Source organism: Melospiza georgiana, chromosome 2 (assembly GCF_028018845.1).
Source record: "Melospiza georgiana isolate bMelGeo1 chromosome 2, bMelGeo1.pri, whole genome shotgun sequence".
Classification (NCBI taxonomy): Eukaryota; Metazoa; Chordata; class Aves; order Passeriformes; family Passerellidae; genus Melospiza; species Melospiza georgiana.
This window is the reverse complement of record NC_080431.1, coordinates 41,109,244-41,132,192: the sequence shown is the minus strand read 5'-3', so window position 1 is coordinate 41,132,192 and position 22,949 is coordinate 41,109,244. Positions and strand designations below refer to the sequence as shown.

General features: G+C 44.0%; 2 protein-coding genes across 2 annotated transcripts; one reads left to right on the top strand and one right to left on the bottom strand.

The window, feature by feature from the left end:
• Positions 1-412: 412 nt before the first annotated feature.
• LOC131080534 (glutamine amidotransferase-like class 1 domain-containing protein 3, mitochondrial) lies at positions 413-6,459 on the bottom strand. The gene is made up of 4 exons (XM_058018864.1): positions 6,231-6,459; positions 3,566-3,737; positions 1,577-1,781; positions 413-706 (listed from the first exon to the last, which is right to left on the bottom strand). Exons 1-4 carry the CDS (start codon positions 6,336-6,338, stop codon positions 514-516), a joined length of 678 nt encoding a protein of 225 aa, XP_057874847.1. The 5' UTR covers positions 6,339-6,459; the 3' UTR covers positions 413-513.
• A 6,066-nt stretch (positions 6,460-12,525) lies between these two features.
• On the top strand, positions 12,526-20,310 carry CLN5 (CLN5 intracellular trafficking protein). Its single transcript, XM_058045830.1, has 4 exons — positions 12,526-12,668; positions 15,808-15,973; positions 17,132-17,357; positions 19,145-20,310. The coding sequence occupies exons 1-4, from the start codon at positions 12,541-12,543 to the stop codon at positions 19,654-19,656; spliced, it is 1,032 nt and encodes a 343-aa protein (XP_057901813.1). The 5' UTR covers positions 12,526-12,540; the 3' UTR covers positions 19,657-20,310.
• Positions 20,311-22,949: the final 2,639 nt, after the last annotated feature.

Sequence of the window (22,949 nt, the reverse complement as noted above, 5' to 3'; positions counted from 1 at the left end):
TAAAGTTGGTTTACCTAGGGGCTCTGCAAAAATTTTGGAAGTCCATCAGTAATACTTGCTTAAAGACTTGCAAGGGGAAAAAAGAACCCAAATAACCACATTCTTTTATTATTCTCCTCTGATTAGAAATCAGAATTGAATTATTCACCTATACTGATGGTAAACAGACTCATTTACAGCTACTTCACTTGTAATTGCAGCTGGGTACATTGCAATTGCTATTGCAGCTGAATACATTTGGATTCATTAAAAAAAAAAAAAAAAAAAACAAAAAAAAAAACCAAAGGAACTCCCCCTATCACCTTCAATATATGGTTTCTATTTTAAAAGAGAAATAAATAGGTTAAATTCAGCAGTAACTATCTGATGTATTAAATATTAAAAAACACCCCACCAAACAAACCAGAAACTGTGAAGTTTAGCAGTTGCATTATTTTATTAATTCAATCTAAGGAAGCTAAATGTTCATGCTTAGCTACACTGATTTCCTTGGAGAAGTCTGTACACTCCTAGTCAGGCAAGCTTCAGGACTTCTTGTACCATTGTTCCAATTCCGTCAAAGATTTCATGCAGAGGAGCTTTGCACATGAAAGCACAGGTAGTAACTATTTTATTGGCTTTATCCACATGGGATTCATTTACATTTTTGCAAATGTGCTTACATCCAAGCTCTGCTATAGCAGATGCCGTTTCAGCATCAGGAAATCTGTAAATAAAAAGACTTTAATTAACATAAAGGAATGATACAGCCATAAAATTCTGCACACGTAACTTGACTGAGAGAACTACAATATCTGCATGAGTCTTTAACTGATGATGACAAGGGAGTTAGAGGCTGCTATGATCAGATTTTCCTATCCCCTATGGACCTATCAAGTGATCTAATACCTTTGAAAACAAGGTCTGAAATATGGAGACACAATATGTCAGAAGGTACAATACTTTTTAATAATCTTTCCATAAGTTTGGAAGATGATACCAAGTGCAGCCATAACTGATCTTTAAAAGGTTGAGAGAAGCCAGCTGAACTTGCAACCTTTTCCAACCCCTCCATGCAAGGTGTTCCTCTGGGATCTCCAGAGATTTTGATTTTTTCCCCCCTTCTGATAAGGAAGAAACAGATGCAATCTGTTCTGAACAGAATCTCCCACTATGGCTGCTGATAAATTTAATTCAGAAGTTTTATTGGGAGTTGACAGTTCTTAAGCAGTACTGCTTTCTGCCAGGCCTTGTTCTCATCTCCCTCCCCTAAAGTGGCCCCAAACCACTACCACCAGAAAAACGTTATTAAAAATCCCTGATTTAGCAGATGGACTCACCCATCCTAGAGGACTTTTCCAACCTAAACAATTCTATGGTATCTCAGATCAGTGTATACCTGGTTGTAGCATCACAAGTCACCTGACCTCATGGATTCACTCTGTCTGCCCTGAGAGTTCTGTGCCTACCACTATTATTCTACTGAAAACTGTCACTAATTTTTCTAAAAAGTAACTAAAGAAACTTTTGCTCAGAAGCCTATCCATTTGCTAATCTTAATTCCAATGAAAATCATCTCCATCCATTTCCTTCTTACCTTCCATCTACGTTTTTATCCTGACCAACTGTAACCTCACAGCCAGGAAAGACTTTGGCTGCCAGAACTGGTGATATGCAGCACAAACCAATGGGCTTTTTAGCACTGTGGAAGGCCTGGAGTGTGGAGTTCACGTGCTCGTTGACAGTACAGTTCTTGCCATCTACAGCCCAGGAACACAGATTCTTTGCTACACCAAAACCACCTAAGGAAAAAAACAAACCAAAACCAAAAAGCTCAAATATAAGGCACTGCTAAAAGCTATTAAATTTGATATAGCACACACCAAACAGAAGCTTTTTTTTACAACATAATCTTGGTATCAGTGGGACTGTTAAGTCACTGTACTGAAAGCCTTACAATGTCACTGTAACCTGTAAACAATGGATTTACAATGTTAAAAGTTTAGCTGTGCACTCTTTTATACCATGAAAGTTATATGCAGGCCAGAAAGCTTAACCTTGTTTCAAAAAGTAACAACTAGACAGAGGAAACGTCACATTCTCCTGCACTCAATAAAGAAGAGGGACCAGAACAGCACTACTAGTTAAAAGCACAAGTATGGAAGTAATGCAAACAGTGATTTGACCCTCTATAGTAATGAACTCTCAAGTTTTATTTTTATGCTTAAGCAATTATAGAAGAGCTTTTCTTCTTCCCTAGAACTACTTTTCAACTTAAAAAAGCCATTAACACAATAAAAAACCATTAGGGATTTTACATAAAATAGACATCATAACATATGGTATTCTAAGACAAAAAAACTTGTAAATGATAACATAATTTTCTATTAAAAATAGTGCTGATTTGTCTTTCTATAATTAGTTTTAACAATCCTTTAGATACATTTAATCATCATTTAATTGCATAAGCAGATTGTATTTTACAGCTCCTTTGTCTGCTGGATTTATAACCATCAGAATACTCAAAGTAAGGTTATTCCACATGGAATGTGCACAGCATCAACTTTTCTCCAATAAGCATAAGGAAATTTCCACAAGTACTTGGGCAGACATCAAGAAGCTTTGCATTTTTAATATTTTTCCTTTCCCGGTTTGCTCACTTTCAAGTGTTATCTGAAATCTCTGAGGTAAGATTTTAATTTTCAAACTAAATAGGGTTTATTTCCCTCTAACAGTTATTACAGCAATCCCCCCGGGCCTGGGTTATAACAGCATGAAATTAATGTGGAAAACATCTGTGAGCCTCTACTCGCTCCTGATCAGCCCTGACATCAACTGCTCACAGTGCAGGCAGAATTGTTTCTCTGTGTTATACACACGCTCCCTCTGCTGGCCTTACAGCAGTGTGAAAACTCCAAAATTAACAGGCCCAATCATGAAGGCAGTATTTAACAGTACTATGAATATTCTGGAAACAGATCTTCAGCAAATCATGATTTTCTCGTGATGCTCCAGCTTCTTCATTTCTAAAAATGATTACAATTACCTCTGTCTGGAATGAAATTTTGTGGTCTCTAAATGAAAAATTATCCATAAACATGTTTAGTACAACTCGATCAGCAGCTGAGTGGATACATAATTAAAACAGAATGTACTCCCATCTGACATGGAACGTCATCTATTTGGAAACCTGCTATTCTGCCAACATTTTCAGAGGCCCTGAAATTAAGGCATTGCCATGTAACTGAGTTCTGACCCTATTTTTGTACTCTGGTCAGAATTCTTGTCCATACATAAGTAGTGAAGTTTTCACAATATTCAGTAAGAAGGAATGGTGGAATGCATAACTTAATACCAAGAGAACACTCTGACATTTTAACTTAAGTGAACTATGCATCAATAAATATACTGAGTTAAAAAAATCACAATTTTCTTTTGAAAGATGAGCTCAGCTGGTCAGAGCATGGTGCTAATAACACCAAGGTTGTGGGCTCAACCCCTGTGTGGGCCATTCACTAAAGAGTTGGACTCAATGATCCTTGTGGGCCTTCCAACACAGAGTATTTTGTGATTTTGTGATACCTACCAGGGAAAATGACAGCATCAAATTCACTAGCTTTCAGTTCAGCCAAATCCTGAATGTTTCCCCTTGCCAACCTGGCACTTTCAACTAACACATTTCTCTTCTCTTCTGCTGGACTTCCTTTTAGGTGATTGACTACATCCCTTTGCTCAATATTGGGGGCAAATATCTTCACCTAGGAAGAGAGATGAAGCAATTTTGTGAATGTAAATAAAACTCATACATATTTGTCACAATAAAGATCATTTAATGAAAATAGGTTTTGTCCCTGAAGCCTCTTATCTAAGTCAAGCAAATTCCACAGGATGAATCTAGCACATTAAATATCTAAGGCAACATATGATATATTAGGATGGGTAAACACAGGCATTATTCCCATCCTATTACTGCAGCATTCTGACAGGAGAGTACTCTTATGCCAATATCAAGCTTACTGATTTTGCCAAGGCAGATAAACCCAAGGACAAACAGGACACCACAATTTATACCAGCAGCCCAACTGGACATGCAGCTGACTTTGAAGAAAGGTTGCTCTTAACTGTTATGGGATGGAAGTGCTACAAACGTTTGACATAAAAAAGTTAAAGATGCAAATTTTACAAGCATTTCTAGAGCAAACATTAAGACTTACCAGCTGTCCTAAAACACTAGCAGCAGAAAGCAAGACCCAAACACAGGAGAACCGATTTTGGTTAGACACAAAAGGTGGACAGTGCATCAGAACACAAAGCCCTGTGACAGGGGTACCACAGGGGCTGCACCACTGTGTTTGTTTTGAAGCTTCCTTTGCAGACTTCTCAGAGACGACAATTTTGTGCTAAATATGAGGGTGCTGTTGTTATCATCAGACACCTGAGCACAGCTACACACAGACAGGGACCAGCTTCTGCCACCTGAAGCCACAGATGGGACCAAAGCACACCACTACGTCCTGGCCCAGGCTTCTCTGACAAGTCCCAGCTTACCAAAGAGAGCCCAGAAACTGTGAGCAGAAAGCAAGCAGGTAATCCCCAGTGAGGGCTGCAAAAGCAATCAGAAGGAAGACTTTTAATCCATCCTCAGCTCCCTGTGGCCAGAAGAGAAGGACAGATCTCCAGCTTCTCCTTGCTCCTGGCTTCACAGGATCAAAGAATTCTAAGGGCTGGAAGGGACTTCTGGAGATCATCCAGTCCAACCCCCCTGACCATGCAGGGTTACCTAAAACAGGCTACACAAGAACACATCCAGGTGGGTTTTGGATATTTTCACAGACAGAGATTCCACAGCTTCCCTGGGCAGCCTGTTCCCATGCTCTGCCACCCTCAATGTAAAGAAGTTCCTTCTCATGTTGACATGAAACTACTTGTGGTTTAGTTTGTGGCCACTGCTCCTCATCCTGTCACTGGGCACCACTAAAAAGAGTCTGGCACTGTTGCCCACAAAATTGGATTCATTACCTGGTATGTGACAAGCAAATAATTACACATCAAGAAAGACATTGATAATTTATTTCAGAGTCGTGCAAGCCTGGGTGTTCGGTGGTATTCCACAAATCAAGCACACCCACTGGAACTTTTGTGCCATTGTCTCTACAGGGAAATTCAGAGAACTCTCCAGGTGAAGCCCCTCTTTTACAATTGGTTGGTCACGGCCAAACAAGTTTTGTATCTCCAGTTAACTTGTACACAGGCTCAGGGGAACAGCCCTCACCTGGGCAGGGCTGTCTTTGACTCTTAGTATAATAACTTATTTGTATCAATGAGACTCCTTTTCAGTCTTGTGTCCAGCTGCCTGTGCAACCTGAACTCCTGTCAGGGAGCCAGGCAGGCCTTTGGAGGGTTTGAAAATTTGAAAAATGTGTATTTTATGACTGGCCTTTTGCAAATATTAAAATGAGTATTATATGTGTTATGTTAGAAAGTTATGCTGTACTAATTTTCTTAAGTAGTGTGCTAAATATAGTTTTAGGTAATAACATGATGTTAAAATAGAAACTAAGATACTTTTTTTAAAGAAAGGACTCACACCAAGATAGCAGCCACAAGACACCTAAATCTTTCAGAGAAAAATAATTTATTGCTCCCTTATCAGAAAAAACAAACTTTTTCCCATCTCGCTCAGGCCCGAAGACGCCGTTAGGATTAAGAAGAAGAAGCTGACACTGACCAGACAGAATCCTTTGTTTGAATGGAATTCATACATCATGTATGAAGTGTATGACTATGCAACAGGCTGTTGTTTTTAAGGGTTAATCCTCTGTTAACGGGTAGGTGTCCTTTTTCGGGCTTATTTTGCCCAGAAATAGGTACCCGGACGTCCGTAACTGTTTGTTTTTATTGTCTCATATTGTCCTAATCCAAATCGTCCAAATTATTATTATTTTAATTATGTCACTATTTTTATGACCATTATATTATTATCAAACTTTTAAAATTTTAAAAACAAGTGACTGGCGTTTTTCACAGAGGGGGATGAATAAAACAGGAGGGGGGGGCAACATAAAGAGAGAGGCAATGGCTGAATGGGCTGTGTAGGTTGCAGGGGCGGCGCAGGGAGCACCGCAAACCGGGAGGGGCTCCTGTCCCACGGAGAGGGGACTCTCGGCTGCTGTATCGCACGCACACAGACAGACAGACAGACACACAGACAGACACATACATACATCCCCACACCCCGCCGCCCCCGCTACCTCCGCGCCGCCGCGGCTCAGGTGCACCAGCGCCGCCGAGGCCTCGTGAATCTCGCTGCCATCGAAGACGCCGCAGCCGGCGAGCACCAGCGCCACCCGCTTGCCCATCGCAGCCGCCCCTCAGGGCCGGCAAGGAGCTGCGCCAGGCGGCGGGCCCGGGCCTGGCACCACGACCACGGGCCCGGTCCCGGGCCCTGTCCCTGCTCTTTCTCCTCCTCCTCCTGCCGCGCCTGCGCCGCCGCCTCCCTCTTCCGCCAGCGTACGGGCGGGCGTGGCGGGAAATAAATAAGGAAATGTGGAAAGCAAAGGGCACGCGTCTCTAGTTTTAAACAGAACATATTTTAGAGCTCAGACATATTTTCGGCCCTACGGCTGGCCTGGCCTGCGCCCCACAGCAGGGCAGTGACGGGCGGGTGCCTCACGGTGACCTCGGTGCGCTGCAGAACGCGCGGCCCTGTCGCTGCGTTCAGTGTCGGGCCTCGCTGAGCCTCAGGGGGTGCCTGTGAGGTGGGCTTTGTCTTGCACGTAGGGCTATAATTGTGTAATGCAAATCGGCTTCCAAATTGCTTTGAAAGCCAAAGACAAAAAGTAGAGTTCGGTAAGGGGCCTGCGGTACTGCTGGGTCCTGATGCTGTTTGTTTCAGTGACCCCACCTAGGCCTTTTTTTCTCCCTCAACCTCATGCCTGGTTTTAAGGAGCTGCTCCACTTTATCAGGGAAAACTGAGCTATTTTAGCAAACGAAACTTTCTTCCCACTTATTCCCTTAGGGCATTGCTTTAGTGAACCAAAAGGGAAAGAATACACCCCATGTCTCCTCTTTAGGACTGTGCACATGAATGCCACACCAGGCATCACCTGCATTGAATTTCACAAAGATCTCTCAGCTCTTGGTCCTTTGTTTTTCATGAGCTGCCTCTCTTATAAAAAGAAGAAGCTTGTGTTTAATAATGAAAACTTACTCTTCTACTGAACCAGAGGACTGAAAAGCTAGATCTTGTAGAAAAATTAGAGTGTCTTCCAAAAATTTGGAGTATGGGTTTTCTGCAGAGGACATGAGAGTGAGCAGTCTGGGCAGAACAAAAACAACATTTGAAAGCAGAGCCTTTTCCTGCAGCAAAGTGCATTTGGTTGAATACTGATTGGTTGGGAGTCTGTGTGGCATGGTGGACAGGCAGATTCTGGAATAGGGCAGGGCCAGGATAGAGAAATTCCCTGCTGAAGGGCAGACTCCTGTCTGCTGGGCAGTGTTTACTCCATATGGGTGTAGGGCTTCAGGTCAGCCTACACCACAGCCCACACTCTGCCTCTTAGGATTGAGCATTACAGCATAGCTCCACTGAGAGTCTGCAGAGCTGGAATCCCACTGGAGTCATCTTTATGCTTGAGAAGGAGTTCTTCTCTGCAGCTTCTGCCTGGAAGGAGTTGAAGCTCTGTAGGGGGATACAGTATGAAGGTGGTATAGAATGTAATCTTATCCCCCAAACAGTTGCAGCTGAACCAATTACTAAAGATTAGGAGCAGGCCTGATCTTAACAGGCAACACCTGTAGCCAATAAGAACAGTGGTATAGAAGAGTGGATTGGTAGGCTCTGGAGTTAGATGACTGCTGTAAGGAGCAGGAAGAGTCTGTGCTTACAGGAGCTGCCTATGAGACACATCAAGGAGGTATGAAACTCTGGCAATATGGAATCCTTGCACTATAATGATACTAGAACTCTTGCTATATAAGATAACAAAGCTCAATGCATTTTTGGAGAAATGAGTGTAGTCCTAAGCTCTGCTGTTAGGGCTGGGGTTAATGTTAGAGCTAGGGAAGTGGGCACCCTCAGGACTACAGTTCCCTGCTCCTTTCTGACCTGACTTACTGGCTAGTCTTTCTGGATGGATCCTGGACCTGAATTGTCCATAACCACATCTCCAGTCTTGTTTCTGGCCCTGTCTTTTAGATGGATCTCAGATTTATGTTATAGGTGGTCCTTTTTCCTGGATTGTCCCTAGACTTGGCTGGGATATGACAGTCCTATCCCACTTCAGGTTCTTCATGTCGCACCTCTGTGCCAGCTCTGTTCCTGGATCTAGCTCCAGCTTGCTCGTGCTGTGTGCCTGCCCTGACTGTGTGACCTTGTCATGGCCCTCTGTGTCTTAGGTCCATGTTTTCATCCATGGCCTTGCCCTAGCTCTCTGTCACCATAAAGTAGCCCTAAGAGGACTCTTCCCCATGCTCTGTGGGTCACTCTTCCTGCACATCCTGTGAATTTGCCTTAACACAAGTAGTGTAATCCCAGCCTCTAAACTGCTGTACCTGGGGCTGCTGCTGGATCCAGCCACTACTATGGGCCTGTTCCCTTCCAGAAACAGCAGTGAGGTTCCACCTCGAGTCTGATCACTAGAAAAATCCATGGTGGTGAGGCAAATGCAAGGCTGGAATGACCAATGTACTGGGTCTGCATCAGTGGGGTACACAGCTGGGTCCAGGTGTGGCTGCACTGTAGCTCAGGTGGGAGGCAGGAGCTTTGGCTTGAAAGCAGCTTGCCAGGAAAGGAGCAGGGAACCCCTTCTCAGGTGTCTCAGCACAGCAGAAGCAGTTTCTGACTTTCCTCACAAGTTTTTATCAGACCTTGAGCAACCAGCTGCACACCCTGAAGGGAAGAGAGCAGGTACTGACCCCTCCAGGCTTCAAGGGATTGAATTACAGCTCTGCCCTAGACTGCAGACTTTTTCCTGCTGCCCAGGATTTGAGATATATGTTTTCTCTGGTGGAAATCCTGCTTTGAGGTGCCTTAGTTGCCTGACAATGGCTGTTAGCTTAAATTTGACTTGGACAGCTCTTTGTATTTCACAGGCACCCAGCTGACTCATCAATTCACTTATCCCTACCCTGCAGCAAATCCCAGAGGGTTCATCTCAGTTTAAAACTCATGATGAACTTCCTATGCATCCTTATCCCAACACTCATCCTATCTCTCAGGCTTCAGCAGAGCCCTGCCCCCCCCAGAATTTCATCTTAGAAATAAATAATTTCCATCACCTGCCCCCTAAGCTGGTGGACAAAGGAGGAGCTGCCCTGCAATCCCAAATGCTTGCTGAACTGCACATCTGCCCCAAGCACAGCTCTCACCCTAGCTGCCAGGGTCGAGGAGATCCTGAGGGGAACTCTTAGCAGTATCTTACAAAGCCCAGTCATTCCCATCTCCTGTAAAACAAGACATGGCTTTCTCCCAGCCCAGCTCACAGCTCAGGTGGCATCTCAGGCTATGTAGCAAAGTGTAGGGGCACAGGAGCCCTGTTTCTGGCTCCTTTTCTCAAAATTCCTTCCTTACCCCTCAAAAGCAGAGATTGTGCCTCTGACTGATGAACTCTTGTCTTTCAGAGCAGCTTCAGCATGATTTCAGGTGATGTTTGTATTTCTCAGTATGTGTCCAGCTGACTCAATAGCTGACATATGCCAGTGTGAGTGGGGGAAAAAAACCCTGTGATCAGTAAAGCTGCCAGATGTGTAGCTTTATCTGCTGTGTTTTCAGCAGATAGCTTTAGCTTTATCTGCTGTGTGTGGTTTTCACTAATCAAAGAAGAAAATATTCTGGGAAATGAGAAAAATTTAGTAATCCTGTCAGGTCTAAAATTTGATCTTTGTAGCCAGTTTCAGTATTTACTCAAAGCCTGTTACTGTACAAAGATGCAGATCAGCTCTGTGGGTTTATAATGGGGAATTTGACAGGTTTCTGCATAATAAACTAGACAATGTCTTTTTAGCTCAAGTATATTTATTCATAAATATATTAGTGGTTTATTTTCTATGTTCACGGCATAATTTAGGTTGCATGAGAAAAAAACAAACCAGTACCTCGCTGCAAAAGTTTCCTGTGGGATGTGATGAAGTGAGATATAAAAATGCTATTTAAAAAAATCAACCCCTTCACCATCTACATAGTGGAGATTTAATAGTCCACACTGCAAACATATGCTGAGTGAGGTCTAAGAACCTGTTCATACTGCATTTCTAGTTTGGCTAGTGAGCAGTTATGGCACCTTTATTATTCCTTTCACTTCCTTGCATCCTGATTTCAAAGAAGAGATAAATTAGCCTTCCTTCATTTCATAAAGCACTTCCAGAGTTACACATCCAAATCTCTAGCACTAGGAATTACAGCAATATTCCAAACAAACACATATCTTTTTGAACAGATATAAGAGCTGGTATATTGTACTACACTCAAGCTATGAAACACACATGATTACTGGCACTTATTTTCTAACAAATAAACCCAGAGATTTTATAAATCAGACACAATTAACATACATGAGATTAAAATAAGTATGTATTGATTATGTAAGCATGCATTAAATTAATGTATAGTGCTGAATAGCATGGCATTTTAAAAATAAACACTATGGAATCAGACAGCAGGGAAGTGAGACAAGAAAATGTTCCTGAAATTAAAAGTTTTAAGTTAAAAAAAGTTAAGTTTTTCTGAACATCTTTAGTACCCCCAGCATTACTGAAACTGATATTCAGCAGCCTATCCTGCATTTTTATGAAGGAGGCAGGGTTTTCCACCTGCAGTTTTGTTTGACTATATAGCCTAGCACAGTGCTGACTAGAGAACTGATTGTGCTTCAGGGGCTCACAAGAAATGAGCAGGGATGTTTTTCTGGTTCCTGATAGTCAAAAGTCCACAGCACAGTTATTATTTACCCAGTGAGTAGCATACACCAGTGTTTTCACTCTGCATGCCAACTACTAAACTTAGCCCTCTGGACTCAGATGCCAGCATAGCCAGTTTTGAACTCTACTGAGCTGGAAAAAGCTGTGTTTTCTGCAGGGATGCTGCTGAAAAACCTGTCTTTACAGTTTCTCTCAGTTCATCTGCAAGATAGAAGTTCTTATCTGCAAGATAGCTCTCACCATTACCACAAAGATGAGAGAATAAACTGCTATATGATTCCTGTAATGTAAAGTGTTACAATTTGAAAAAGCATTCTGAAATGGATGATGGATATACAGACTTAGCTTGAAGCCCTGAAAAGTTTCAGACAAGACTTCTGGGCAGTCTGAGGAGGCTCAGGGTTACAGGGTTTATCACAGCAAAAGCCTCTCTGCCATTTGGTGAGGCCTCACATCATCATCCTGGGGCCAAGCCCAGAGGTCTCCCCCTCAGTAGGTTCTGAGTGTGAGGATGGGCACTTGATGTGCCTTTTACAGAATCACTGAATTTATGAGGTTGGAAAAAACCTCTGAGATTATCGAGTCCAACCTATGATTGAACACCCCATGTCACCTACAGCACGGCACTCAGTGCCTCCTCAGTGCTGCATTCAGTCTGTCCTTAAATACCTTCAGGGACAGTAACTCCACCACCTCTCTGGGCAGTCCATTCCAATATCCAATTACCATTTCTGTCAAGAAAATTCTTCTTGATGTCCAACCTAAATCTCCCCTGGTGCTGCTTAAAACTATGTCCTCTCATCTTCTCACTGATTACCTGGGGCAAGAGACAGACCCGGGCCTACAACTTCTTTTCAGGGAGCCGTAGAAAGTGATAAAGTTCCCCATAAGCCTCTTTTTCTTTTCTTTTCTTTAGATGGATCTCAGATTTATGTTATAGGTGGTCCTTTTTCCTGGATTGTCCCTAGACTTGGCTGGGATATGATAGTCCTATCCCACTTCAGGTTCTTTATGTCGCACCTCTGTGCCAGCTCTGTTCCCGGATCTAGCTCCAGCTTGCTCGTGCTGTGTGCCTGCCCTGACTGTGTGACCTTGTCATGGCCCTCTGTGTCTTAGGTCCATGTTTTCATCCATGGCCTTGCCCTAGCTCTCTGTCACCATAAAGTAGCCCTAAGAGGACTCTTCCCCATGCTCTGTGGGTCACTCTTCCTGCATGTCCTGTGAATTTGCCTTAACACAAGTAGTGTAACTGCCCCCAATTCCCTCAGCTGCTCCTCGTAGGACTTGCGCTCCAGACCCTCCACCAGCCTTGGCGCGTCTCCAAAGCAATGCGTGAAACGACAACGTTCAGGGGATCCCTGCTCCATCTGAACGACAGCGACGTGGAGTTCCTTGGACCTCCAGAAAACTCAGTCGCAGTTCGGCCGGGTGACGTTTCTCAGGGATGATTCTGAACCCGGCTGGCTTCCCTCGGGAGGAGGAGGAGGAAAAGCAGCCCCGCTCGGCCAGGCCCTGCCCGCAGCCCGGGCTCGGCGGGCACCGCCGGCCTCCCCGGCCCCGTGGGCGGGCACGGGGGCGGCCCCTTCCCGCCCGGCCTCCTCCGGCCCCGCCGCTTCCCCGGCAGCTCCGGGCCCGGCTCCGCCATGGGCGCCGCTCGCTGCTCCCGGTTGCTGCTGCCGCCGCTGCTGCTGCTGCTCCTCCTGGCGCCGTGGGGCCTGCATGTGTCGGGGGAGCCCCGCTCGGCGCGGCGGCGCTGGCCGGTGCCCTACAGGTGAGTGCCGCCCCAGGGCCTGTGCCGCGCCGCGCCGCTCCTGCCTCTCTGTGCCTTAGACTGAGAGGCTGTGGGAAGCTTCCCCTTTCTGATCTCGGGGTGATGGTCACTGACACGGTGTTTGGCGTGGGAACCGTGGTGCCATGCCAGGCCGAGAGCTGCCCCTGGTCTCTGCAGCGGGAGGGGTTGGTTCCCCGGGAATGACTGCCCGCTTTAAACACGCTCCTTAATGCCCGCAGGAAAGGTCGTGGTGAGGAAATCAGGGTACGGGGTTTTTTTGCTTTTAAAATTAAACTTAGCGTCATGCTTCGTGACAAATGAAACGGTACAAAATCCCCTTCGCTGCTCCAGAGCTGCCTGACCTCCAGAATTCCTGCTGGTGTCGGGGACAGCAGGAGACTGCACGTTGTGCTGTGAAAATAGCGATAGATTTGACCGTGCCGAGGAAATGAGCCCCTCCAGAAGAAGAAGCACTATGCTTGATTGTGTATTTTGTGCGGGTTTGCTGTTTGTAAAGGGAGTAGTTATCAATATTTAACTGCAGCTTAATAATGCACACCTGAAATTTTGAGAGCTTCTTGTGCAATTCCCAGCAGTTAAATTTGTGTCAGGTGATGCCTGAAGGAGCTGGTCTTGCAGTCAGGAGTTGTTGGGATTTTCCAGCAAGTTCAGGAATTGCAGGACTGGGTCTTGGGATGGTCAGATTTGGAGAACAATCCTATTGGTGTTAGATACTCAGAAATGTGGGGTTTCAGTGCTTCTTAACATGCTTGTTACCTTCTTGTCACATGCAGTGCAAGGGGTACTAGAAAATGTAAGGTATGTAAGCTAGAAATAGGACTTCAATGTGTGATTGGCCTAAGTTTTTGTTTTCTGTGTGTTTTTTTCAGACATACTCGTTAGGGTTTGGGGATTGTTTTCCCTTCTTTTTCTTTTCTCCCCCCCCAGCTAACCAGACAAGATCTGGGCAAGCCGTGCATGACAATTTGTCATGGTATCAGGAATATAGGAGTGTTGTTTTAAGGGAAATACAGGAATGACTCTAAAGGAACTTGGAACAGGAAGACTTGTTGCAGTGGGTTGATCCTGGCTGGATGCCAGGTGCTCACCAAAGTCACTCCATCATTCCCCTCCACAAGTGGACGAGTGGAAGGAAAATACAGCAAGGTATTTTGAGGGTTCTTGAGTTAAGGACAGGGAGAGATCACTAACCAAATACCATCACAAGGCAAAACAGACTCACCTTTGGGATATTAATTGAATGTATTGATAACAAAATCAGACCAGAATAATAATAATAAGTAGAATGAATCTTAAAAACACGTTTACCCCACCCCTCTCTCCTTCCCAGGTTCTGCCTCCTCCCCCTAGTGCTGCAGGGAGATGGGAAATGGGGGTCTGGCTCATTTCATCAGATGCTGCTCCTGCAGGGACAGGAGTCCTTCCCCTACTCCAGTGTGGGGTCCCCTCCACAGGAGACAGTTTTCCATGAACTTCTCCAGCCTGAGTCCCTCCCACAGGCAGCACTTCTTCATTACCTGCTCCAGCAGGGGTCACTCTTCCATGCAATCCTTCAGGCACCGTCTGCTCCAACGCGGGTCCCCCAGAAGGTCACCAGTCCTTCCAGGAAGCTTGCTCCTGCACGGGCTCCTCTCTCCAAAGGTCTGCAGCCTGCTCTGTGGCATCAAAGCATTCTTTAAGGGATCCACCTGCCCCAATGAGGGTTTGTTCCACAGGCTGCAGGTGAATCTCAGCTCCAGCTCTTGGAGGGAACAGCTCCTGCTCCTCCTTCTTCACTGACTGTGGCATCTGCAGGGCTGTGCCACGTACATATTCTAAGCCTGCTCTTTTCTGGCTGCAATTACATCAGTGCAGTAACTTTTTTTTTTACTTCTTAAATTTATTATCACAAAGGTCTTGCTTTCATTCCTGATTGTCTCAGCCCTGCCCAGTGTAGGGTCGATCCTGGAGCTGGCTTTGCCTGACATGGAGCAACCTTCTGGTGGCTTCTCACAGAAACCACCCCTGTAGCCATCCTGCTTCCAAAACCTGGCTGCACACTCCCCCCTACACTTGTCAAAAAGGTTCTTTGCTGTTTGAATATAGTGTGATAAGGAAGTGGATTGGGTCTTCAGTTTTTGAGGTTTGATAGGAATCAAATAGAAGCAACGATGCCAATGATGTTCTTAGATGTCTTTATCGAAATTATCATAGAGGGATTAATTATTTTTCTGGACTTCGCAATATTGTAGAGTCAAAATAGCTGCTCTGGGGACCTCTTACTATAGAATAGCAAGAACAAATTGGTCAGTCCCTGTCGGGAGTTTAGTTCAAGTGTGGCTTAAAGAAAAAGGCCATGAAGCCATGCAATTGAGAGAAAAGTAAAAGGTAGTTGTGAAGCAGTTCCAAAAGCAGTTCCCAGCCTGATTTCTATAAACAATTAGGCTCTCTCATGCATCACTTTATAAACAATAAGGTTCTCAGACAGTCTTCCCATAGCAAGCGAAACACCTTCTCTGGGAAAAGATGGCACCCTGGGAACAGATATGGAAGTTTTGGGAACCTTTCATATCACAGTGGGAACACTGGTTTTATTTTGTGTAAACAATCAATGGTATTGTAAAACAAAAGGAGTGGTTAGAGTTTTCTCTGTTAGCCTATCATAAACCTGGATTTTGGAATATGCATGAAGTTCGTTAACACTGTTATTTAAACTGGCTGATCAATCAATAAACTTGAGTTCGATGCATCAAAAAATGGTCGTTCTCCCCTCACTTCAACAAGTCCCCATGTAAATAAATTGCCAGGAGAATGTTTTTGAGGCAGATCTCAAACTATCCTTTTGAGGCAGATATCCAAACTATCTCTGATCTGGTGAGTATGTCACCCTTTGTAATCCACATTATTTCCACTCCTTCACGATCAGTACAATATGACTTCCATTTGTGAGCCTGAAGTCTTGATTCTGTAGATGTGCACCCCAGCAGCCTTATGAACTGGAGTAGTCCAAGTGTTGCAGTGTCTGGGTCACAGAATCTGTCTTGTGGGGTGCTGGACACATGAGCTGTCCCCCTCAGGCCGCCATGACGGGTACTCCAGCTGTGCTTGTCATTCCATGTCCTTCTCTTTCTCAATGCAGGCGCTTTGATTTCCGTCCCAAAACCGATCCTTACTGCCAGGCTCGCTACACCTTCTGTCCCACTGGCTCTGCCATCCCGCTTATGAAGGAAGAGGATGTCATCGAGGTGTATCGACTACAGGCTCCAGTGTGGGAGTTCAAGTATGGGGACCTGCTAGGACATTTGGTAAGGTGACATTTTTAACAAAGTTAGAGTGACAAATTCAGCTGAATTTAACAGCAGGTGTTAAGAGTGGGAGCTGTAAGGCTGGGATAGGCTTGTATGGAAGAATATTAGAGCACACAGAGCTGGGCTATCTGTAGGGTAGATATTCAAAGAACACAAAGTTTCAAACAGTGTACGGGATTCAGCTCAGCTAAAGACAAGAGCAGGACCAGCATTGTTGGTGGGTTTGAACACATTCCCCTCTATAGCTGCATAAGTGCTTTGTATACACACACCATTAAGTCTTGTATGTCTTTTCTTCTGTGCTATCATCACATCAAGAAAATACTTTTATTTGTCCTCTTATATCAGGTAAAATAGTTGCTTAGTGTATTAATTTTTCTCTTGTTAAAAACTCACATATTTGCTTGGACATTGGTATCTGTCAGGAGCAGACAGCCAGCTGGTCAGAACGGTGGATCATGAGAAGTTGGTTGCTTTTACAGTTCTTTCTTGAGTGTTATGATGAGTATGGAATTGAAGTCTCCATTCATGGAATCATGCAAACATGACGTCTTAGCTTTAGTAATATTTATAGTTGTAGCAGTAGCAAAATTAATCTTCAAAGCATGATTCCTAATTAGTAAAGAAATGTTAGTGAATCAAAACCAAGCACAAAGAGTTAAAAATGGGAATAGATTCAAATATTGTTATCTCAATTGTTAACTAAGTTTGGATTTATGTTTTTACTGTACAGCTTTTAAATGAAGTATTTATCTCATTAGTTTTATAGCATTTATTAGAAAGATCTGGTTTTGGTAACTTGGTTCTGCTCTTTATTTCCCTGATACCCCCATGAAGTTAAGGATTCAAAAGACAGCTTGAGTCTTGATGATGAGCTCCCACTGAGTATCTTCTTCCAAATGACAGAGTTTACAATGGATGGATAGACAACCACTGAGACAGCATGATGCTGTGAATAGTGGTGTGTGTGTCATGCAATCTGGTGTGTTGTGCTTCAGTGTTACAGAATTCAAGATGTTATAGGAACTCCCTCCCCTCTTCTCACCCTGTTACAGAACCGCTTCTGAGCACCTTACCTTCTGTACAGGTCAAGCTGAAGTTGTTATGAAATCAATGTTTTGATGGTTTGGTTCTTTGGTTTTTTTTATTTTCCAGAAAATTATGCATGATGCTGTGGGTTTCAGGAGCTCTCTAACAGGCAAAAACTACACAATGGAGTGGTATGAGCTCTTCCAGCTTGGGAACTGCACATTTCCACACCTGCGGCCTGGCATGGACGCACCATTCTGGTGTAACCAGGGAGCTGCCTGCTTTTATGAAGGAATAGATGATGCACACTGGAAGGCAAATGGAACTTTAGTTCTTGTGACCACAATATCAGGTACATTTGAGATGCTTTGGATAATGTTAATACAAAATGTAGAGTCAGCCTTGTCTTCTGTAAAGCTGTATCTTTTAATTTATGTTCTGTAGGTTATTTGCAGCATTAGTCAATGATGCTAATTTCAGACATTCTGTTGAATACAGAAAGTGGCATGAGGCTGCTGCCTTCTGAACAATTCACACTGGACAGTTGTTAAGTGAGAGTCATTTGGTGTTGCTGTACAAAAACACTTGAGTCTCTTGAGTGTAAAAATAGCAAAACAGTTTAAACAGAGTCATTATGATTATGGGCTCTTTTCACATGGCTTCACCAAAACAAAATCTTCTATTGTGAAGTGGCAGATGACTGCTGAGATAGAAAAACTCTTGAAAACATGTTCATTATTGAGCAAACAAATAAGGCATATTTAGAAACAATCTCAAAGATATAAAAATATTAATCTCTGTTTCTGTCCCCCTCATTATGTGTCCTAAAAGCTGTGAAAATGTCCCCAGTAATAGGTCTCTGTCATATGTTGTAGAACAAACCTAGGCCTTACACTTCAAAATACACAGGTGATCACCAGAGGAGTTTCCTGCTGTATACTCATCACTGCAATCCTAAAATAAAAAGGTCATTCCCATAAATCTGATTGATTGCTCTAGCAGTAGAGTGAATGACTTACAAAAAAAAGTTCACTGAGGACTTGGAGAGTTACATTTTGTGTGATGAAAACTGCTTAGTTTCTGAACTCGGTGCAGTGTGAAAGACACAGTGGACAGTCAGCTTACAGCTCTTGTGATGTGGTGCTTTGTGTGTGCCCACTTCCACCCTTAGCAGCTTTGCTGGCCTCAGTCTCTGCATCATCTATCCAGCGCTGCTAAGAGATTCTAGGCAGTTCTTTAAACAAGGAAGTAAAGTGGAGCTGCTTTCCTGTGAGTTTGTAGTTCGTGACTGAAGTATTTGATGCCTGATACAGTTGGATTCTCTTGTATGAATACCAAGTTAAAATTTTTCATACATTTGGGGAACTTGTCATGCTTCCTCTCCCTGTGGATTATTTGATGCTCAAGAAAGGTGAGGCTACACTGGTGCCTCATGGAGGCATAGCTACAGTCTTCCTCACCTTTCTTGCTTTCTATTTCCATGAAACTTTCAAGGAAGAAGCATCTCTGAGAGTTTTCAGTTGTCTGAATTTCACAATAACTGGCAGATTTCTAGCCAAAGAGGGTGAGTGGATGCAAGCACAGATGAACAGCATCATGAGCTGATCTTGCTCCCTTCAGAGAGCTGGCAAAAAGCATCCCATTGTAGTGGTCTTAGATCCCACCCATAATTTGGCTCAATTCAGCTTTGCCAGCTGCGCTAAATCAGCAGGGTGTCTCAGTCTGTGTCTCTTTTGTGAAGAAACATGAAAATATCTGCTCTAAATTTTTGAATTTAATTAAAACTTTAAGTGCAGAAATGTCTATTGGTCTGGTGAGCATTTTGCCAGCATCTCTTGTAGACTGTACTACCTCTGCCCTGTTTGTCTGCATGGATAATGCAAAATGAGAAGTGTCACAGTTCTCTGGTGTTAGAATGTTCTGGCATAGTTACAGGAAGAGGAATTACAGTTTAAATAACCTGCATGTAAATGTAGTTTATTCAGTGGGTTATCCCTTTCCCCTCTGACCTAAGCCTTGTGTCTCTGTATGGTGAGGTAGTGTAGGTAAACTTTTGCAGTGGAGGCAGGTGAACCTATGGAAAACATTTTGAATCCTGCATTTGTTACCTGATGTCTGCAATACTTTCATCTCTTACAGGAACCATGTTTAATGAAATGGCACAATGGGTAAAATACGACAATGAGACTGGCATTTACTACGAGACCTGGACAGTTCAAGCAAGTCCTGACAAAAAGTCAACAGTGTGGTTTGACTCTTATGAGTGCTCCAAGTTTATACTGAGAACCTACCAGAAGCTAGCTGACTTAGGAGCTGTATTTAAGAAGATACAAACAAACTACACCAGCATAATTTTATTCAGTGGAGAACCTATTTATTTGGGGAATGAAACATCTATTTTTGGACCACAAGGAAACAAGACACTGGCAGCAGCTATAAGAGACTTCTACAATCCATTCAAACCTCATCAGAGTGTCAGAGAGTTTTTTGTGGATCTTTTCAGAATAATTGATCGTGTTATCTTGAATCATCAGTTTTACCTCTTCTACAACTTGGAATACTGGTTTTTACCTATGAAGTCCCCTTATCTCAAAATAATTTATGAAGAGGTCCCTTTGCCTGTTGGCAGCAAAGCATCCTCTGGTATATGACTGTTTACTGAAGAACAAAACTTGCCTTTATGGCAAAATATTCTTAAGGATTTTGGAGCGCTACCATGATGATGGCAAAGGGTTGTATGTTTTACTGCTGACTGTAAAAATTGTGTTGGGAAGGCTTTGCTGTACCAAGTTAAAGACTCTGTATTTTTTTCTTACATCCTGTATAACACATTCATGAACACTTCAGCATCGCTGACCTGGCCAGCTTCTGTGTAAGCATGGCCCCCTGCTGCCTGAGGGGAGACTGCAGTGGCTCCTCTGGCTGAGCTCTGCAGTGCCAGAGGGGGAATGGGGGGACAGCTTGCCTGCTCTTGGCTCAGGGACTCTTCACATGCATGGCCACGGGGCAGCAGATGGCACCTGGCCACCAGCAGAGGGGGGACACAAGTTACAAGGACTAACTCGCTCAGCATGAGTGTCTGGATTGGTCCAGTTCCTTCACCATGTGCCTTACACTGCTGTTCCTGTAGTTCTCTGGTTTGTTCAGCTGGGGCCTGGGGCAGTGAATGTACTGGAGGATGGTATGGGTGATGCTTTTTCCCCACTCTGCTTCCTTCAGCTGCACTGTAAACACCATACAGATGGCTCTTCTTCGGTTTCATGTGTGTTCTGTGCCACAGATAAAAGCCAAACTGCCTGCCTTGATGTTGACTCATGCATAATTGCGGTGTTCTACCAGTCTACGATCTTGAAGTCTACTTGAGGCTTCAGTTGGGTCAGTTTTGTAGAATTTGTGTATATTCTTTTCAAATTTTTTTTAAAAGCATAGAAATCTCTTAATATGAAAGAGGTAATGACAGCTTGTGGGGCATCAACATTGGAGTTAAAATCCATGCTTGTCACAGAGCTGCCTCTAAAATGTGACTGCAGCCTCTTGCTGGCAGTGATGTTTGTTTGCAGTAGGGCTGTGGCAGCTGTGCTGTCCTTGAGTCCTGTTCCAGGCTCAGCTTAGAGCACTTTGGCAACTACTTAGTTCCCTTTAAACCCAAGGGACCAAAGCCAGGGGAACACTGGCTTTCTGCAAACTACTGAGGTGTCTGCACACTGAAAAACCACAGCTGCAGCAATATAGTCATCTCCAAGTGTTCACTGCTCACTTGGATGTTTTTTTTAAACTAGCTGTGGGATGAATTGTGCTCCTGCAGAGGTTATTGCTGCCTTGTGGCCAAGCAGGAACGCAGGAACAAAACTCTGCAGTTTCATTTGGCTTGAGCCAAGCTAATACCCTGCTTCAGCCAGAGAGGAGACTACACAGTGCTTGGATTCAAATAATAAGAATGGCAGAAAATTACCCTTGTATTCAGAAAGTCACTACAATTAATTAGTTGAATTGCATTATCATGTAATGGGATGAGCATGAGAGGTAATGGGAGAAGAATGAGAGGATGAACACACCTCTCTTCAAGCTGCTACTTCCATTGGTAGGTGAAACTTCATCTTTTACCACAGACTGAAAGACTTGAGTCTTTTTAGCCAAAGTCACAGGCCCTTCTGCCTGAGCTCAGCTTTGGATTAAGACACTGTCCTGGTTTCACCCCAGCCAGCAACAGAGCACCACCCAGCACCACCAGGAAGGTAATCCAGGAGGCTCTAGGGAAGTCAGAGGGGCTGCAGCAAGCCCATCTACAGCAGTTACATGTTTTTACGTGTCCGAAACCCTCAATGTGGTTAAACCCAGTTTTGTCTTCCCAGGAAAAAGCCTCAACATCACAAACCACTGTTCAAAGCTCTGAAGGGGAAACAGGATCACAGAACCAGGCTTGTAGATCACACTGCCAATGATGTGGGGATTCCTCCATGCAGTCACATGTATCAGATTCACACTTTGAACACTATCCTCACTTTAAAGGTACTAATTGCCAATGCAGGAGCTGTCCTTTATATAACACACGAGTTCCTTCTGAGGCCAGTGTTTATGAGAGACCTCTCACTTCCTTGGCTTCTCTCAGCTGGGGGGGGTTTGTGTGTTAATTAATTGGTCAGACTGAATGCACAGCTGGGTGGGAATAAACTCCACATCAGTACAAACTGCAGTCCTGAAGGAGGTGCTGCTGTTGCAGTTAAACTGGAATGACTGCACTGGAATGAGCTGAAATTGTTGAGTGTAGCGTTCTCTTGTAGGTAGAATCCACAATCCTTGAGTTAGGCCCACAGATTTAGATCCAATAAAGCCAGAGATGATAAATAGGCTAATTCTGCAAAGTTTAGACAAGCCCAGAATATATCCATAAAAATGACACTTTTAAAACTTAAAAAGGAAGCATTAGGTATCACAGCTTCTGTGCTCCTGATCATCTGCTTGTGACTGAAAACCATCTATGACCTGAAACACTTAAGGATGGCCTCCTGAAAGTCACACAGGAAGCAGGAGGTAGGATCTCACCTCATTTCACTCACAGCCAGGTGCTATTAGCACCTGCCCAACAGTAGGAACCAGGGCACTGTCCCGACTGCCAGGCTCAAGGATAAGCCTGTCATTGTGTCACTGTCACTCAGTCTTTAACCACACTTTGAATACATGCACTTGTTCATCACTTCAGACTCTGCTTGGTTCTGCTCCCTGCTCTGATGCACACTGCACTTGAGGGCAAAAATATACAATCATTCTGTGCTACATGATTTCCAAGTCTGCACTCTGGTCTTGTGCAAAACTGCTGCAGTGCCACACCTGTGGGCTGCTCAGGGTTGTCAGCCACACTTCATTCCATGAGGGTTCTCCAGCAAAGCAGATCCTGGCTCATCATCCATCGAGGTCAAATGGAGTGTGCTGCTCCTGTTTCTCAAAGCACTGTGCAATGAAGGTCACTGGTAGCAATGCTCTCTGCCTTCTCCCTCACAAACCCACCCCTACACGTCCTGGATTAGGAGACTGCTGCCTTCAGTATCTTAACTTGTAACCACTTGGATTCAGAGGTAAGATTTGTCACTGCACACATTAACTCCTACCCAAAACTGGACAACCAAGCCAACACCTGAGTTTTGTTATTCTGATAAGAAATAACGGTGAGCTCGGGAGAAATGATACATCTATGACACTGATGTTCCTGTTTCTAGTGAACTTTGTGAGTCTGTGGTACTCTTCACTACTTGTGCCATGATTTTTATGTATGTGAATTGTTTCAACATCTAAAAAGAAGACATACAGAATTTGCTCAAAAAGCTCTGTAGGCTTGCCTAGCAAGTTTATGTCATAGCTGGATTTTGTGAATGAAGGATGCAGTAATTGATTCAATGTATAAAACCTGCTGACCTCCCATGGAAGAGGGAGACAACTGCTTTTAAGC

Excerpts from the sequence above, each read along its gene's own strand:
- LOC131080534 (XM_058018864.1), bottom strand. The coding sequence starts at position 6,338 with ATGGGCAAGCGGGTGGCGCTGGTGCTCGCCGGCTGCGGCGTCTTCGAT. Across the intron at positions 3,738-6,230 it reads TGAGCCGCGGCGGCGCGGAG|GTGAAGATATTTGCCCCCAA; the intron begins GTAGCGGGGGCG and ends CTCTCTTCCTAG. Across the intron at positions 1,782-3,565 it reads TGATGCTGTCATTTTCCCTG|GTGGTTTTGGTGTAGCAAAG; the intron begins GTAGGTATCACA and ends TTTTTTCCTTAG.
- CLN5 (XM_058045830.1), top strand. The coding sequence starts at position 12,541 with ATGGGCGCCGCTCGCTGCTCCCGGTTGCTGCTGCCGCCGCTGCTGCTG. Across the intron at positions 12,669-15,807 it reads CGCTGGCCGGTGCCCTACAG|GCGCTTTGATTTCCGTCCCA; the intron begins GTGAGTGCCGCC and ends TTCTCAATGCAG. Across the intron at positions 17,358-19,144 it reads TCTTGTGACCACAATATCAG|GAACCATGTTTAATGAAATG; the intron begins GTACATTTGAGA and ends CATCTCTTACAG.